This window comes from Galeopterus variegatus, unplaced genomic scaffold (assembly GCF_000696425.1).
Source record: "Galeopterus variegatus unplaced genomic scaffold, G_variegatus-3.0.2 Scaffold2001, whole genome shotgun sequence".
NCBI lineage: Eukaryota > Metazoa > Chordata > Mammalia > Dermoptera > Cynocephalidae > Galeopterus > Galeopterus variegatus.
The window spans coordinates 112,916-131,772 of record NW_007728112.1 but is presented as its reverse complement, the minus strand read 5'-3'; the positions used below and the strand labels follow the sequence as shown (position 1 = coordinate 131,772).

Below are 18,857 nucleotides of genomic sequence, written 5' to 3'. Positions count from 1 at the left end.
TGCACACCCTGGTCAGGATTCAAAATCCGCCCCCTTCCTGCTGTAGTGCCCGCCACGGGCCCTGGGGCTCTCTGTGCCTGACCGTGCTCGGCAAACGGCTGTGCACGTGGCTTTCTCCAGGTTTCCTGCGTGAACCCATTGACTGTCCGCGCCTCCAGCTGCAGCCGGGGCTGGTGTCCAGCAGGGGTTGCCCTTCGGGAAGGGCCAGCTGCCCCAGGCTGGCGGTGGGGCATGAGATCGCAGGCGTTCCCGCTGTGTCCTCTGAGGTGTGGCAGCACCAGGCTGAGGGCCATGTCCTGTGGCTTGTGGATGCTCTGGGAGCGCTCTCCAAGGGGAGGATAAGGAAATGCTTTGCCTCTGCTCCAGGCTGCTGCCTTGGACCGGTAATGCCGCTGTTGCTTCCAGAAGCAGGGCTCCCCACCACCTCTGCACCCACTGATGGCATCGGTCGCTGAGCAGTGGCTCCAGGGGAGCGCCCTGTCGTCGTGGGAGCTTCTGTCCTGGGCGGCAGATAGGAGCAGATCCCGCAGGAAGGGAAGCACCACGGACATGGGCGAACTCCAGGACCTCCCCACACTGGGGGTCCCGAGTGCCTCTGTGCTAGGCACGGTCGTGGTACAACCCACTGTCAGGTACCAGGTGCAAGAGGTCAGGCCTCCCGCTCACCGTGGCCACGGGCAGGCCGGGTGCAGGAGCCTCGAAGCCTCCAGGGAGCCCTCGGGGAGCCCCCTGCCCCTCTCACTTGCTCTCCAGCCCCATGCCAGGGCGGGAGTGGACACAGAGGCGGAAGAGCCGGTCCCTGCCCCGAGTTGCTCACCATCCAGGAGGCAGAGATGCAAACAGCTCCCGCACTGTCCTGGCCTCCCAAGCCTGAGTAGGAAGCTGGACTAGGGAGGTGGCATGGCGGTGGCCAGCGGCTCAGCCAGGGACTGGGAGAGGTGCCAGTGAGAGCTGCTGGGGGAGTAGGAGCCACAACCCTAGAGATGAGGAGGTGGGGACAAAGGCCTCAGGAGCTAGCCCCCTGCCCCTCAGCATGGCCCCCAGTGCACACATGCACACTCACAAGCGCACACGCACAGCCTTCCCCTGGCAGCCTCCAAGGAGACAGAGTCCCCGGGCATTGAGAGGTGGTGCTGAGTCAGCTGAGCCCACCCCTTGCCTTTCCCGGTGCCCACAGATGCCAGGCCAGAGTGAGACGTGGCTACCTGCTGCAGGCCGGGAGAGAAGAGGCCCAGAGAAGCCACTGGTCAAAGGCGGGAGGCCATGGTGGCCTGCCCATGTGGATTGCCCATACGGTCTGCAAGCGCAGGGTCCTTAAGGCCCAGGAGGGGCCAGAATGGTGGGAGGACTGAAGAGGGACCCCCAGAGATGTACTGCAGGTGGTGTGGTGGTCCACACAGGCCTCCTAGATGGGCAGCCTGGGTAGGGCAGGAAAGGCTGGGGAGTTTGGGGTAAAGGTCAGCATCAGGAGAGGTGGCAACGGGAGCAAAGCTGAACCAGAGAAGGTGAGGAGGGGCCTGGGAGGGCCTCTCAGGGCCTCTGTTCCCAGCCCCAGGCCCATCAGGTGCCTCAGCTGTTGGGAGCAGGGTCTGTCCTGGAAGGGGCTTGCTGGGCCACAGCTGGGCCACGTCCAGCCGCAGGCTTCTCTGCTGCAGCTTGAGGGCTGCTGCTCGGCTCAGGGGCGCTGCAGAGCTGACAGCTGGGGTGTGACAGAGCCTGTGCCGATGGAAGGGCCTCTGCTCAGATAGTCCGGAGGGCGGGTGGGGCGGCTCAAAGAAGAGCATCTAGACGTGGGTTTGGGACTCAAGGCTGCCAGAGCATTGGTGTGCCAGGAAGGAGGTGGGACAGTGTGGGGCGGGGGTTAGGGGGTGTCTACATTCTGTCTGGGGACAGGTAGCCCAGGGAGAGGGTGTCCCTACTGGGCATGGGCCCCCAGCCCCAGGGAGGCCAAGGCTGTCCTCAGGGCCTCACCTTCCCTGACCTCGAGGGGGGTGGGCCAGCCAGACGCCCGTAGAGATGACGCAGGGGTCAGGGCTGAGTCAGATTACTGAGTGGAATCTGGCTTGGCCTTGGTCCCTCTTTATTTGTCCAGGGGGGAGAGAGCCCCCTCTCTTAAGCTCTCCTCCCCCAGGGCAGCAGCTGTCAGGGATGTCCACAGGGTGCCCAGAGCTGTGCCCCGACCTGAGGATCCCACAAAGGGAGGAAACTTGGGAGGCACCTGGAGGCAGGTGGAGCCTCATAGGCCTGGTGGTGGTGTCATGCCCAGGGCTCCTCGGACGTCTCTGGCCCCAGGCCCTGGCCTGGTCTGAGCCTCTCGGGGTGCAGGTCACTCAAGGCAGGTGCTCTGAGCCGTCTGTCATCCTGTCTTCTCTGTCACAGGGAGGTCTGCTCTGATCTGTCGTCTCGTGACTGGCAGACGGTGAAGGGCAGCATAGTGTGCCCATAAGTCTGCCACCATTCACGCCACAGCTGTGTGATGGCGCCTGTGGAGTTGTGTGATGTGCCACATGGGTGACCATCCAAGAGAGCTCGCGTGTGTGGTGTGGCACCACAGTGGGCTCCCTAGGTAAACGCAGGACTCCCTGCAGCCCCTGGAGGACCCAGAGTCGTGGCCGAAGGGTGGACGGGCCACGGCCTTCCCTGAGCTCAGCTGCCTTGGCTCTGCTTTCCGCAGCAGACAGGGAGGGCAGCCGAGGGCTGGATGGAGGGGCAGGTGGGACAAGCCCGGGATGTGTGTCATCACAGTGGTGCCTGGGCAGGGACGGTCCTGAGAAGCACGCACACCATCGGTCACGTGCTCCTGAGTGGCAGGAAGGATGTGGTAGGGGCCGCTGCCCAGGGGGCTTAGCATCAGAAGGAGGGTGGTGAGGACTCAGTCACAGACACCAATGGAAGGGCAGGACGCAGGGCCGGGCAGCCTGGGACAGGCAGCCCCGAGAGGCCTCCTGCGGGAGTCGATCCATCCCAAGGGAGGGTTGGGGCTGAGGAAGGAGGACAGGAGGGGGGGACTCCGGGCTGGGGGAGGCGCAGGTGCACCTGCGGGGGGCAAGCCCTGGAGGGCAGCAGATGGGGCCTCAGAGGCCGTGCCGAGGGGCCTGGCGTCCACCTGCAGCCAGGGCCAGCCCCAGCATTAAGGCCTCTGTGGATCTCCAGGGGGGATGAGGACTGAGCAGGGCACCCGCCTGGGTCTGGTCCTGGCGTTTCCCACATCAGGGCAGGGCCCCTCAGGGCTGTGGGCCTAGTTCCTGGCCTCTGTGCTCAGCACTTGGCCTGACCCGGCCAGTCCCCCCATTGGGGTGGCCCCAACTCATCCAGTTATTGAGGAATCGTTGAGACTAAGCTCTAAGGTGTTCCCACCTCCGAACCCCCCAGAGCAGCCTGGCCTGACACAGGGCTTTCCTCAGGGCCTGGGGGCCGACGTGGACCTGTGAGAGCTGGCAGGTGGCCTTGGGGGAGGATGCTGTCTGCTCACCATGCAGCGCACCAGCACGGCGCCCTCCAGCACCCGCCCACCCGGAGGGGGAAGCTGCGCGCAGCCAGGTGGACCTGGACTGGTGGTCTCATGTGGCTCTGCCTCGTCCTCACCACGACCCTGGCAGCCTTCCCTCTCCAAATGGTTTCCAGACCAGGCTGCAACCTGGGGCCAGCTGTGCTGGGCAGGTCCTAACACTGCCACCCCACGGTGCACCCTTTGCACGGCTGTCCTTGGTTGTCCTTTGCTGTGGGAACCCCAGGCTGAAGGGGAAGGAAGGGCAGGGGGATTCTGTTCCCCAGTCTCATCACCTGCCCCTGGGTGGCCTGACATTCCCGGACCCCACTGGGTGGGGGACGGACAGACTGGGTCTCTCTGGGGACTCCAGGGACTCTGTCATCCTGGACTCCACAGGGCTGCTGGGTGCCCCTGCGGGTCAGCAGTCTCCAGGCTCAGCATCCCAGGCTGGCTCATGCCCCCTGGGAGTGGACCACGGCCTGCACCTGGGCCCTACATTTGGCATAAGGCCCTGAGCTGGCACGGGCCCTGGGGTCATCTGACGTCCACTAGCCCACGGCAGGCCTGCATCTGTTCCTAGGTTCCCGTGTTTGCCCCCAACAAAGACGGGAGTGTGCTTGGCCTCAGCAGCTCAGTGTATGTGTCCTCAGGCCAGCCGACGTTGGCCCTGGACACTGGGAGAGGCGGGAAGGGGAGGAAGGGCACCCCCAGGGCATCTGGCCCCTGGTCATGGCAAACCCCACTTGGCCACCTTGTCCCTGGAGGCCTGCATATGAGGGAGGGCACTCCAGTCGGGGCTGTGCTGTAAAACTCTCTTCTCTCGGTTTCCCCATCTGTCCATGGAGACCTCACCCCCTGACAGCACCCTCCCCCGAAAGGTGGCAGGCATGACTATGGGCATGAAATGCTTTGTGAGCGCATGTAAGGGGGTTACTGCACGTGTACCCAGGCATGGGCAGACCAAGGAAGGGGGTCTCCAGGAGGCCACAGAGACCTCCAAACCCGGGGCCCATCAGAGTCACTCATGGGCCTGTCCCTGTCCTGAGAGACTGACACCGCATGCCTGGGGTGGGACCCAGCTGTCTGCTAGCTCCACAGGCAGTCTAGTGTCAGGCTGAGATATCCCCCTTGGCCCCCACTTCCTCCTGCACGGGGTGCCCATCAGCTCTGAGAACCCGTGAGGGCACGTGCAGACCACCCGTCCACCCTGCCCACCAGGCCTCCTTCATCTCCCTTCCCTCCCAGCAGCCCCCACTGGGGTCCCATCCCCAATGCCTGCCTTACATAGTGGCCCACCTGGTTCACCTCTCAGCCCTGCCTGTGCCTACCGTGGCACCTCTGTGGCTTCTGGCCCCGCTGCGTGCTCACCATCCCCATCTGCTCCCTGCCAGGCAGCCCCGTGGTCTCCACTATCATTTGCTCACAGGATCTGAGTCAGTTCAGACTCCAGCCACCTGAGGTCTCCCAGTGCTGGCTCAGGCCACACTGGCAGGGGCGACTCCTGGAGAGACTATGTGATAGGCATGGTGGCAGGGGCTGAGCCACACCTGGACCGTGGTGACTCTCAGGAGTCTGAGTTGGAGATGGGTTGGGACCAAGCTGGGGGAGGCTGCTGCTGTGGTTCCACCCTCCTGGCACTGTCACCGGCCGTTCAACTTCTTCAAATCATGTTTCAGAAGCTTCAGGGACAGACCTTCACGTGTGCATTTTAAAAACGTAACAGTTGTTTAGGGACCTCGTCCTGAGTGGTTTCCAGCAGGGACCATCTCAGACAGCTGGCAAAGATCACAGGAGCTGGGCCCAGTGTGGCAGGTGTTGCAGAAGTCGGGGCTTGGAGGCAGGAGAGGGCAGGACAGTGGGAAGATGTCCTAGGGCTCCAGCCCCGCTGTCTAATTTGTGGATGCATGAAGTGAGGTGGCAGAAGGGAAAGCCCCTGGCCGGGGTCTCCAGCATCTGCCTCTCCCTGTACCTGGGCTGCCTGCCCCTGGGTGCCATCTCACCAGCCACCAGGCTATGTCAGTGGAGGGGCTGGGCGAGCTGTAAATCTCATGTGGGAACAAGTGCTTGTGTGAGGAGGGGTTGGGGGACGGGGGCCACCATCATGGAGGGTCCTGCCTGGGGTGGGTGAGGAAAGGATATGTGGAGCCCATGCTGCCTGGCCTTGTTGGGGGAGGGGAGCCCTTGCCCCCAGAGCAAGGCAGAGAGCAGTGGGGTGTGGCTGGGAGAAGGGCCTTGGGGCCAGGGTCCTGGGGACGAAGTGGGCCCAGCAAGGGTCAGGACCAGAAGGGGAGGCCACAGTGTAGTCCGTGGTGCTGGGCATCAGCAAGCGTCCCTCCCCCAGAGGCCTGCTCACCCCAGGTGGGGCTGGAGGATGGGGGGGGCGCGCAGTGCCATCTAGTGACGGGAAGTGGGACTGGAGTCCGGGCGGGCTTCTGCAGGGGCTTCCTTCTGGCTCTGCCCGCCTGGCCCACGCTGGTCTACAGTGGTGGCAGGAAAACCCCCAAAAGGCACCACATGCCGTCCGTGCAGGGCTTAGCCTCAGGGCAACGGGCCATTATGGGAGAGGAGAGGCACTGCTGCTCCCTAGGCCAGCAAACGTGTGCACGGGGTGTGAGCTCTCCTGCCTGCCCCACAAGAGCAGAAGGTGGGGCAGGTGGGGCTCACCCGCTGGACCTCGGCCCCACTGAGCAGACCCCCAGGGGTGGTGACAGGCCACCCATGTCACAGGCAGCAGAGCTTTGGTAATTACCCTGCCCCAATGGGGCCCCTCTGTTTTATCCCCTGACCTCTGCCCGCACAAGAGGCCAATGTTACGAGCCCTTTGCGGAGCCTGAGTAAGTAGAGTCCAGGTTGGTGGAGCACTTGGGTAGTGGGGAGAGGGGGCTGGAACCTGCACCCCAGCCAGCCTACAGCCCACCATCAACATGCATTCCAAAAAAGAAGGGCGCCTGTCGCTGGGTATTCCCCAGAACAGGGCTGGCCTCAGAATTGCTTTTTCTTTTTTATTTTTAAATGGGAGGTGCTGGCCCAAAGGGAGGGGTCTCTGCTGAAGGGGACCGGGGCAGGTTGAGCTGTGGGGGCCTGAGTCTGTGCTTTTCAGAAGAGTTGGGCCCCCTCGTTCCTGCATCAGAGGAGGGAACCTAAGTGGGGATGCGAGGCTCTTAGCAAGTCCATGGCTGCAGGGATCTGCACTGAGCCACCTCCAGAAGGGGCTGGCACCAGCCTGAACCAGACGATCCCCAACCCAGTCCCCATCTGAGGAGCACGGCACTAACCCAGCCCTCTCCAGACACACATCAGTGCTGACCCCTGAACCAGACTCCACAAGTCCAACCACTGGATGGCACTTGAGAGTCTCCTGTGCCCACAGGGGCAAAAGAGGCCCCTGTACACCTGCCTTTGGAGCTGGCCCTGGAGTGAGTCGGCTCAGGTCCTGGGGGTCCTCAACACCCGGGCACCATCAGCTCAGCCAGGTTTCTGTTCCCAGGGTGGCAACAATGCTGGGCACACCGTGGTGGTGGACGGCAAGGAGTACGACTTCCACCTGCTGCCCAGTGGCATCATCAACACCAAGGCCGTGTCCTTCATTGGTGAGTGCCCTGCCCCCCCAAGTCTGCCCAGACCTGACCCTGCATGTCACCAGTCCAGGAGCCCAATGTGCAGGGGAGGGAGCATCACCAGCTTGGATGATGACAAGAAGCCCCCTGAGGCAGGAGGAGCCTGGGCTGGACCTCGGCCCCACCTGCCCACCCAGGCACTGCACAAGAATAACCTGTGCCACCATGGACCTTGGCCTGGGCTGGGGACAGACCTGAGAGGACACAGAGTTAATGCAGAGAGGGGCAGGTCTCATCCTCCATGCAGGAGCCACAGTGGCTGACCTGGGAGCCTGTCCTCAGCCATGCAGAGCCAGGACGCCGGCCCCAGCCTGGGCCATGGGTCTCTGCAGGGGGGGTGAGGGCAGGAGGCTCTGCTGAGTGCTCAGACTCCCTGTGTGTGTGTGTGTGTGTGTGTGTGCACAAGTCCGTATGCACATGTGCAGGTGTGTATGTGTACACAAGTCTGTATGCACGTGTGCAGGTGTGTGTGTGCACAAGTCCCTATGCATGTGTGCAGGCGTGTATGTGTGCACAAGTCCGTATGCACGTGTGCAGGTGTGTGTGTGCACAAGTCCGTATGCACGTGTGCAGGTGTGTATGTGTGCACAAGTCCGTATGCATGCGTGTAGGTGTGTGTGTGTGCACAAGTCTGTATGCACGTGTGCAGGTATGTGTGTCCACAAGTCTGTCTGCACGGGTGCAGGTGTGTGTGTCCACAAGTCTGTCTGCACGTGTGCAGGTGTGTGTGTGTGACAGGCCTGGCTTCCTCTGCATAGAGGCTGAGTCCATGGGGACAAAGGCTGTGCTTTCCTGACCCCGCCTGGCCATGTGCTGTCCCCTGGCCTGGGCTGCTGCTCCAGTGCCAGGCAGGCCTCCCTCATTCCTGGCCCCGCTCCAATCCACGCTGCAGAGGGACGGCCTCGCTTCCCTCCCAGCACGGCCTCTCCCTGTTGACCTCGCTGCAGTGGCCTCCAGGATTTCAAGGCTCTCTCTGTCTCTCCCTCACTCGGTCATGAGGCTCCCCTGCCCGTACTGGCCTCAGCTCTCAGCCCAAGACCCCTGGCTCAGAGAAGCTTTTCCTAGTCCCCGGGCCAGGCCCCTTTTTGTATTTTCCTTCCGGCTCCTTCCATGACTGTAGCAAGGCCATGCTTGTGACTCATCAGACCCCCACCCCACCGCACCCCCATCAGGAAGGAGAGGGTACAGGGGCTTCAGGTTTGTGCCCAGCACATGGCACAGGGTCTGGCCCAGTGCAAGGAGCGGAGGATACCGTGAGGACTTCTCCAGCGACCAGCCTTGTTCTGCTGAGCCCTGGGCCCCACTTGACAGGAACCAAGGCCAAGGAGGCCTGGCTTGACTGGGAGGGCCCTCTGCCCAGTCTCCGAGGCCAGGTCAGCCACCGGAGCCCAGGCTGGGCTCTCACCAGGGAGCATCAGTGAGGGCTGGCTGGGCAGCCGGCGGTCCCGATGGTGCCCTGCAAAAGCTGACTTCAGAAGGGGCAGAATGTGGCAGAATGCAGGCAGTGGCCCCTCAGCTTGCGACACTCCCAGGCTTCTGCCGCGTGGTTATTTCAGGATGCTATGGCATTTAGGTGACCTTTTGTGTTGTCTGTGGCTTGCATGGTCTCTGGGTCACTCCCATTTGGACTGATGTCTCATCTCCCTCGGCCAAGCCTGTGTCGTGGCCAGCCAAGGTGGGGACTGGTGGAGGGAGACGGGGTCCTCTCGGGGGCAGCAGGTGGTCTCCGCAGAGCTCCGTCTTAGAGGAAAGGGCTTGAGTTCAAGCTCGCTCTAGCCTGGACCCCACGCCCGTGCACTGGGTGACCTCGGGCGAGTCACCTTCCCTCTCTGGGCCTCAGTCTCTGCCCGTGTGGAACTTCTGTGTGGATCCCACTTCGGTTTTACACAGACAGACAGGAAAAGCACAGCTCCCTGGACGTGCTGCTCGGGCCCTGGGACCCGCGGGGACTGCACTTCCCCACAACTCCTGCTTCCCACTTTCATGCCGTTCTAAGAAAACCTAACGGCTTTACGGAGGTGTGACTCACAAGCCGTAATATTCACCCACTGTACAGGTACAGTTGTCAACCTCCACCGCAGTGCAGCTTTAGAACATAGACCCCAAACGTCCCCGCGTGCCGCTCGCTGGGAGCCCCGCTCCCGCCCGGCCCCAGCCACCGCTAGCCCGTGCCCCGTCTGCCAGTGTGTCCATGCTGGGTCTGGATTTTGTCTTTACCATTTTTTTATTGTGGTAAAACATACAAAAATGTAAGATTTACTGCTTTACCTTTTTTTTTTTAGTTTTTAATAAACTTTATTTTTTAGAGCAGTTGTAGGTTTACAGAAAAATTGAGAGGAAGGTACAGAGTCCCCACATGCCCCTGCTCTCCCCCCGCTTCCCCCGTCATCAGCAGCGCCCCGCAGAGGGGACATGGTTGTAGTGATGAACCTGCAGTGACACGTTCTCATCACCCAGAGGCCACAGCTAACGGTCAGGTTCACTCTTGGTGTTGAAGGTCCTGTGGGTTTGGTCCAATGTGCAATGACACATATCCACCACCACGGTTTCACACAAAACAGTTCCACTGCCCTGCAAATCCTCTGTGCTCCACCTAGTCACCCTCTGTCCCCCAGCCCCTGGCCACCACTGACCTTTCACTGTCCTCACACTCCTGGCTTTTCCCGAGTGCCACCCGGCTGGCATCACAGGGCGAGCTTTCTCAGGCTGGCTTCTCCCCGTGTCCTCATAGCCTGATAGCCCGTTGTTTTTAGTGCTGAGCAGCCGTCCATCATCTGGACGCCCCGCAGTCCACCCCTCACCCACCGCGGGGCATCCTGGTGGCTTCCAGGTTTGGGCAGCTGTGAACAAAGCCACCGTGAACATCTGCGCGTGGGTCCCGTGTGGACATAAGTTTTCAGCTGCTTCGGGTCGCGATTCCGGGCGCGGTCCTCACCACCGTCCGTCTCCCAAACTGACTCCCAAACATGACACAGCAGCTCCCCTCCCCCCAGCTCCCGGCACCCACCACTCCGCTTTCCACGACTCTGACCACTATAAGTACCTGATGACGTGGAATCACACGACATTTGTCCTTCTGTGACCGGCCTGTCCCACTTCGTATAACGTCCTCAAGCTTCCCCCATGTTGCGGCGTGTGTCAGAACTTCTTCCTTTCTGAGGCTGAGTGACATTGCATCGCACGGACAGACAGACAGGCTGCTGGTGCGTTTGTCTGTCCGGGGCTGCTGCCGCCTCTCGGCTACTGCCAATAGCTCTGCTGTGAGCATGGGTGTACCAGTTGATGCTGTTTCAAATACAAGTTTCCGAGTGTCTCTGGGGCAATCCGGTCCCTTGTGTCCATGTGTTGCAGGAAACGGAGTGGTCATCCACCTCCCGGGCTTGTTTGAGGAAGCCGAGAAGAACGAAAAGAAAGGTGGGTCCCCGCACCCCCGTGCTGGCAGGCACCTCGCCAGGGGTCCTGCAGCGAGGGACGGGCGGGGTGGCTCCTGGGAAAGCAGGGTCCTCGCCTGGGAAGCAGTGAGCTGGGCAGCCTAGAGGTTGCCCCAGTATCATGGGACCCGGCGATACCTGGAGACTAAGATTCAGGGATTCTGTGGACCTCCCAGGGACCCGGAATCTGAGCAAACTCCCCAGAGGACCCTGATGTCCAGCTGGGGTTGGGGATCACAAGGTCCACCCTGCCTGCAGGGAAGAATGTGCTTCCTGGGGCTCAGCAGGGCATCTGCTAGGCACACAGGCAGGCAGCAGTGACCGAGACAACAGGCCAGAGGTGCAGGCAAGTCAGACCCTGGGATGGGTTGTCTGCAGGTGGGGCAGGTGCACTCCAGAGGGTCTGTAGAGCCTCAGCCTCGGGGCTCAAGTTCAGGGCAGGCATGACGAGAGCAAGTAGAATCCAATCCTGAGGACATGGGTACTGGAGGATGCAGACGTAGGCCCCGAGGGGGACAGGTCACCTTCAGAGTGGCCGTGGTCAGGAAGAAAGGCCAGGCACTCAGACCAGCCCCCAGCTGCCAAGCCTGCAGCAGGTAGATACAAGCCTGGGGACACGTGGGTGGATGTCCTAGGGGTGAGGGTCCAGGAGCCTCAGCAAAGGAAAAGCTATGAGGGGAGGGCCCGCGGCCTGCTGTGCACCAGTGGTGACCCTCCCGGCCTCCGCCGTCCCTACCTCGATGGGAGTTGAGCGAGTTGGCCCAATTTTGACCCATCTTACCTGTGAGGTGCTGCACACCTGTGAAGACTGACTCACCTGTGCACCGTGTCCCCGTAGGTCTGAAGGACTGGGAGAAGAGGCTCATCATCTCTGACCGAGCACACCTTGGTAGGTTCCACACTGGTGGGGACAAGGGAGTATAGGGGACGCCCCCGCCACTACCCCACCGTGGCCAGCCGGCCACTCCTCCTCCACGGCCACCTGAGCTCAGGGAACATGGAGGCCTTCTTTGTTCCTGCTTTTAAAAGAGCTTCGAGGTGGAGGCTGGGTCGGGGATCACTAGCACCATTTTCAGATGGAGAAACTGAGGCTCGGGGAGACTCACGGTCACACAAGTCAGTGCAGAGCGGAGACTGAGATTCGGGACTCTGATGGTCACACCCCAGTTTGTCCTCTTCCAAACCTCGACCACCCCCTCCCCGGGAGACACGGGCATGTGGCAGGCCAGGCCCCCGTGCAAACCTCTGTCCTCTGCTTCTCTCTGGCTCTCTGGCGCCGTCGCCTGGCCCCGCAGTGTTTGATTTCCACCAGGCGGTGGACGGACTTCAGGAAGTGCAGCGGCAAGCTCAGGAGGGGAAAAAGTAAGTCGGTCACACACGCCTCCTCTGCTGCTAGCTTTCCAGTCCCACCAGGGCACATCTGGGCCAGGGCGTGATGTGGAGGGGGACATAGCGTCCATTGAAATACCAGGGTACAGCACTGAAGCCCCAAATGAGTCCACCACTCTCGGGGGTCACACACCACCCTCGCTGGCTGCCAGTGCCACACAGACCCCTGAGAAGCATACATGCCACACAATCACCTATTGTGTCCCCACAACTGCTGGAATCCTGAGCTGACCCTGGCTGCACACATGGGCCACAGGGAAACACAAGAATCAGGAAACGGCGTGGTTGCGAAGCAGTGGGCACTGGCCCTGCCCAGCCCTCTCACATGGCACCAGACCCTGCCCTGCACAGCCCACGGTCACCCCATTGTCCACTCATATTTATTAGAACCTTGGATGTATGGGGAACACAGGAAGGAAGCAGATGGGTGTCCTGGCTCAGAGAGTCGACAGCCTCGTGTTACATACTCACACACTCTGCACACACACACGTGCACTCACGTTGGCGCAAGTGTGCATGTGTGCACACTCTCACATGTGCTGTCACTCACGCATACACTCCTCATTCATGCACACTCACACATGCACACACACACACACGCACTTGCGGCTCCAGACATGGGAGTGAGCTCCCGAGTCACTGAGCCTGGGCCAGCGGTGCAGACAGGAGGGCACGGCACCCTCACAACAGGATGCACACAGCGTTGCTCCTGGTCCTGGGGAAGCTGCAGCTAAAGGATCCTGAGAACAAAGACCTTGGTACCAGGCAAGAAAGTGGAAGCAGAAATGCAGACAAGACAGTTCCAGGACAGAGGACACTGCCGGGGGACGAGGGGAGGGTGAGGGCTGGGGCTGACTCAGAACGATCTGCCGCCCACTAGCCCCTACACTCCTGAAAACTGGCCATTCGAGGGTCAGCGGGGTGCCCGTGGCTCGTTGGGGCTCTCGGTCCTCATGGCACCTGCTCCCCGTCTTTCAGTATCGGCACCACCAAGAAGGGAATCGGACCAACCTACTCTTCCAAAGCTGCCCGGACGGGCCTCCGCATCTGCGACCTCCTGTCGGACTTTGACGAGTTTTCCACCAGGTACCTGAACTGTCTGCAGCCCAAGGGGGAGGACTGGGAGCAGTGGCCGTGAGACCGTGGCTGCGAGGAGGGTCCAGCAGGGATGCAGTTCCGAGCATGGACTATAAGAGGGTCCCAATAATTGTCACCTGTCCAGATTCAAGAACCTGGCCCACCAGCACCAGTCGATGTTCCCCACGCTAGAAATAGACGTGGAAGGTCAACTGAAAAGGCTCAAGGTAGAGCAGGGCGTGGGGGCCACCGGGAAAGGGCGGGGCGGGCTTGGCGTCTCATCGGACGTTTGCTGCGCACCCACGGGCACACCACGAGCAGGCATTACGACGGGCTGGCCGCCTTCTCGGGGACGTGGCCTCGTTCTGCTGCTGGTTCTTTCAGGGCTTTGCTGAGCGGATCCGACCCATGGTCCGAGACGGTGTTTACTTTATGTACGAGGCACTCCACGGCCCCCCCAAGAAGATCCTCGTGGAAGGCGCCAACGCAGCCCTCCTGGACATTGACTTCGGTACGTCCCCTGGCCAAGCGGCTCCGTCCTGGAGGGCGCTCATGCCACTGAGCTTTTGGCCTGCCAGGGAAGTCCAGGCCAGCTGCTGAGAAACACGGAGCACATTGGGGGGTGTGGCAGAGCCGCCTTCCAAGGCCACAATGCCACCCACACCCATGAAAGTGATCCTATTGTCCCTAGTTTTCCTAACTTCAGCAGGGCAGATGAGTAGAAAAGGGCTGAGCTAGAGATGAAAGAACTGGGGCGAGAGGGGCCAGGACCAGGACTGGGGAGCCCAGCGAGGCACGTTAGAGCCAGCCCTTCCGACAGTCTCTACACCCCTGTCCCTGACCCCAGGGGCCACCACTTTACCCTTCAGCACCGAGGCAGCCTGGCCACCTCAGTCCAAGCTGGGAGCAACCTCCCGGCGCACAGTGCCCCATCCGGCCACTTCCCCAGGATGGGCCCTCAGACCACCAGCCTGGTGACCCCCGCTGAGGGGATATACAAGGGGTCAAAGCTCCCGCTGCCCTTTGCTGAGAGAAACCCTTGGGCTGGGGCGATCTGCAAGGGTAGCAGACAGCCCCCAACCCATTCTGTCTTGCAGGGACCTACCCCTTTGTGACTTCCTCCAACTGCACCGTGGGTGGCGTGTGCACGGGCCTGGGCATACCCCCCCAGAACATAGGTGACGTGTATGGTGTGGTGAAGGCCTACACCACGCGCGTGGGCATCGGGGCCTTCCCCACTGAACAGATCAACGTGAGTCCCCAGCCCCTCAGGACCACAGGGGGCACCTGGGGTGAGCAGTGATGGGGTGGGGGCTGCAGGGACCCTGCTGGTGCCACTTCCCACCTTCCAACAGGGCCCTTCCTACTGTGCAGGCAGGGGGATTAATAAGGGGCATTGCAGATTGGCATGTTCCAATAGCATTGGCACATGAGCTCACATCACGCATGTATATGTGCACATGCAACAGATACCTGCATGACCTTGTTTCCCCCAGGAAGTGGGTGAGGCCCACGAGCAATGGACGTGCCTTGCAGCCCCCTTAGGCCACCCTGATTTGTGGCAGCTCGTGGACCTAGCTTGGTTCAGAGAGGACCCTGTGTGCTTCTCTTGGGCCCCAGGGAGTCAGGCCATCTTTGTCCTTCGGAGGCCTTGTCCAGCCTGGGCCTCCATCCCAGCCAAGCTAGAATTGGGTCTGCAAGCAGAGCCACCACCTCCCAGCTCTCCAGCCTTGTGAGCGTTTCTGGGAGCTCCTGCGCCACAGCGTCCTCGGGAGGCCACTGGCCTTCCTTTTCCAGCCTAACCCTGCGACCCTCAGCAGGGCAAGGACATGGGCTCTTGTGGCTGATCAGGGAGAGACATCAGGTGCCACAAGAGCCAGGGCAGGAGGGGAGGACACCACATCCAGTGAGAGCAGGGGGCACAGGGACAGGTGTCAAGACAACCTTGGGAAGAGGAGGAGAAGGGAAGGTGGGAGCACAGAGTCTGGCAGGCAGCCGCGGTGCCCACGGCAGCTTGTGCATGGGCCTTCCGCCCGAGGGCCGACCATTCTGTTCTCCCACAGGAGATTGGAGACCTGCTACAGAACCGCGGCCATGAGTGGGGGGTGACCACGGGCAGGAAGAGGCGCTGTGGCTGGTTAGACCTCATGATTCTGAGATACGCTCACATGGTCAACGGATTCACCGCGTAAGCAACCCCTCTGGCAGCCTTGCTGCCATGTGGCTGTCCCGCTGCCCATCCTGACTCCCCTGACACCCACAGGAGCAGGTGGAGCTGGATGTAGGGCTCAGGGCCACACAGTCCCCCAGGTGGGGTTCCTCCTCCCCTTCCCCACGGCGAGGCGGATGTTCGGTTAGTGATGTGTGCAGGAAGGTGACTTAGACCGTGAAGGGCAGAGGGTGTCCTGGCACTTGGGAGAGGTTAGACTAGTTCATGGAGAGGTGGGAGGTAAATCCAGATCAGAAGGGCCCACACTTCTGTCCTGGCGGAATCGAGAGTTCCTGCCACGTGGGGTGCAAGGACTTTGCTGCTCCTAGGGGGCCTCTGGCTTAGTCAGGATTTCCAGCTGTCAGCCCTCCTGCTCAGCGCTGGGCAGACTGGGCCACAGGGCACAGGAAGCAAATTAGATGTGGATGCCTTGCTCTTGGCTAGCACAGGGCAGCACTAGGGCCCCAGACATGGCCACACGGGAGGGAAGATGTGGCCAGAGCTGCGGGCAAGCGGTGGCCACCGTGTTTGGAAATGGTGGAAAGACTGGCTGGCACAGGAAAAAGTGGAGGCTGTGAGAACAGGGCACCCAGCAGGCCATCAAGGTGGAGGGACTTGCAGCAGAGACAGGCACAGCCTGGCGGCAGAGGCCCCTGCTCACGAGCCTGCTGGTCCATTGCATTTTTCTGGGATCGCTTAATCTTTATTTTCCATTCACCATAAATAACCAAGGAGATACAAGAGGGTGAAAACCAACGAGAAGGAATCACAGTGTTGCTGACCATGTCTCCTGTTTGTCTCCATCTTCTGGTTTTGGACAGGCTGGCCTTGACCAAGCTGGACATCTTGGATGTCCTGGGCGAGATCAAAGTCGGCGTCTCGTACAAGCTGAACGGGAAGAGGATTCCCTACTTTCCAGGTACGGGAGTGAGGTGGGGCTTCACTGGAGACGGAACAGACGCCACCTGGGGTTTCTCAGGGATGAAGGGGAGGTCCCGCCTGTTCAGCAGGCAAAGGGCGAGGGTCTTCACAGTTCTCCCTACGACCATCCCCAAGGAGGTCTGGTGGGGCTCAGGGCAGCCATAGGCACCTTCAGGGAGTGGCTCAGGGGGACTGGCCTGGGTTGGCAGGTGGGAGCCAACTCAGCTGTTTCCCTGGGATCCTGAGGAATCTTCACCCACATCAGCGTAAAGGGCCCCCCTCCAGGGAGTGTGGGGACACTCACATGAGTTAGCGCACGTGGATGGCTCTTGGAAACCTAGAGGTCCACATGAATACAAACAACGGCTATTCTATCTAAGGAGGCACACCTTCCAGGTAGATTATTTAAGACCTAACAAGGAATTCTGTGGCCATGATACAGAGGAGATGCTATTTTCCTGGATTTCCCAGTTACCTGTGCCTCTGGACTTACCCCTCAACCTCGGGCCTGGGCCACGTTGTGACCCTCCCACCACCAGCTTCCTCTCCAGGGGTGTGGGCCAATTGCTCTGCTCGTCCCTTCTGAGCATACCTGTGCAGACCCAGAAGTGCCACCTGGCTTCAGGAGCCGTGTGCATCCTTGTGGGCAGCGTCTGCTGGCCCTACTGACCCCTGACCTTTGAGAAGGCACACTGCTGAGGCCTGCAAGTCTCCTCCTGGTGGCCAGGTCTCCAGGGTGGCAGGTGAATGTGGCATGCCCCTAAGCAGACACTGCCAAGCTGCTTGTTCCAGCACCTTCCATCAGTAGGGGGCGGGTTGGCATCTACTGTGAGTCATGGTGTGCCAGCTCAGAGCAGGAGTCTCTGCCCTCAGGAGCTGATGCTCCGGGGGGATCCTGTACTGCTTCAGGATTCTAGAGTCTCTTAGAACATCCACATGGGGCCTCGCAGCTCCTCAGCTGATGTCACCATGGAGGTTAGAGCAGAGCAATTAGTGCACACGTGCCCAGGGTGGACTCATCGCCTGTGTCCGAGCCCCACTGTCATCCCCTGCTCACTCCCTGCTGTGGGAAAACCAAACAGAGTGACCTGCCAGCCCTCGATGACTTCCTCTCTGCTACGTCCCTTGGCAAGCAGCCCCAGGGTGGCGTTGCCCAACATTGGCTTCCCTGATGATGGGAGCAAGTCTGTGGGACCCCATTCATGCCCCATGTGTTTCTCCAGCTAACCAAGAGATTCTCCAGAAGGTTGAGGTGGAGTATGATACGCTGCCCGGCTGGAAGGCAGACACCACAGGCGCCAGGAAGTGGGAGGACCTGCCCCCCCAGGCCCAGAGCTACGTCCGGTTCGTGGAGAATCATGTGGGAGTGGCAGGTGGGTGCCCTGTGCCCCTGGCCACTCCTCCCTGCACCCTGTAACCTGCGTGCCCCAAAGGGCCCACATCCCAGCGCGGAGCCTGTGAGCAAAAGGGAAGCCACCCGAGTGACCATCAGACAGCAAGAGGAGAGGGGGGCCCAGAGCTGGCACAGGTGCAATCACAGAACATCACCTTGGCAGCTGCCCGGGCAGGTGCTGCTCCCAGCTAGGGGGTGGGTCCCCAGTGACCTTGCCAGGAACAGCCACCTCTCGGCTTCTAGGACATACCCACCTCTGTGAACGTGCACGTACTCCCCATGGCAGGGGGATGTGCACCTGCAGGATAGCCAGCGTCTAGCATGCGATTTCCGGGGCGGGGGCTACTGCTTTCTGCTGCACATGGATTAATGCCCCCCAACCTTTATAATTTAAAAATTGGAAATATTTCCATTTGGAGAAAAAAATAGCCCCTTTTACCAGATGAATTACATAAAAAGATGTGACACTATGGAAAATTTGGTCTCCTGAGCTGTCTGTTCCTGGCGTGTACTGTAACGACTCGCGTTTGTTCTTCCAGTCAAATGGGTCGGTGTCGGCAAGTCAAGAGAGTCGATGATCCAGCTGTTTTAGCACAGCGGGAGCTGGTCCCTACAGGCTGCAGCAGCGGCCGTCCCTGCGTCAGCGGCAGCAGTCACGTCCCCCAGCCATCATCACAACCAACACCGTAAAGAAAGAAACATGAAAACAACTTTCAGTACTTTTATATGTCTAAGCCTTCAGCTGAACCCACTGATTTCTACAATGACTTTAAACTTCTGGAGCCAGCATTGTGACCATTTTTTAAAATTTTGCGACTTAAAATGAGCCAGAGTGCTCAAAACAGAGCCCTGCTATGACACGCTAATTGTCTCACGGTTGTGTGTACAGTTGGAGCCATGTTGTAGTAAACACATCCAACCCCGCCGAGCGGCAGTGGCCATGAGACCTGTGCTCTGACTTTGTCCTTGTTGCTTTAAACACGCAAAGGTGACGGTTCCCGAGAGTCTGCATGACGCAGCTTCCTAAGAGCCGCCTGCATTTTGGGTATCACGCAGCCAAGCCACGTGTTTGCTCAGAAAACAAAATGGACCGAGCTCATGCAAGAAAGACCAAGTGCATTCAATATGCTTTTCAGAATGAAACATGTAAACAAATCACTGTGTAGACCTGTTACCAGGTAGGATGTGCCAGGGCTGATTCAGGGTGGACTGTCCTTCCTGCCCTGGTGACAGAACCCACTGGCATCCCCCCTCATTAAAGTTGGAAACACTTTGTCATCATCCCTGTGAATTTCATTTGATTGAATAAACTACTTCTTAACTGACCAAA

The 18,857-nt window shown here is 60.3% G+C and overlaps 1 protein-coding gene across 1 annotated transcript; it reads left to right on the top strand.

The window, feature by feature from the left end:
* The first annotated feature begins 549 nt into the window (after positions 1–549).
* On the top strand, positions 550–18,857 carry ADSSL1 (adenylosuccinate synthase like 1). The gene is made up of 15 exons (XM_008580011.1): positions 550–632; positions 1,178–1,339; positions 2,380–2,434; positions 6,978–7,080; positions 10,459–10,521; positions 11,377–11,427; positions 11,834–11,900; positions 12,906–13,013; positions 13,150–13,231; positions 13,389–13,515; positions 14,102–14,256; positions 15,068–15,192; positions 16,035–16,132; positions 17,358–17,507; positions 18,067–18,857. Exons 1-15 carry the CDS (start codon positions 550–552, stop codon positions 18,117–18,119), a joined length of 1,482 nt encoding a protein of 493 aa, XP_008578233.1. The 3' UTR covers positions 18,120–18,857.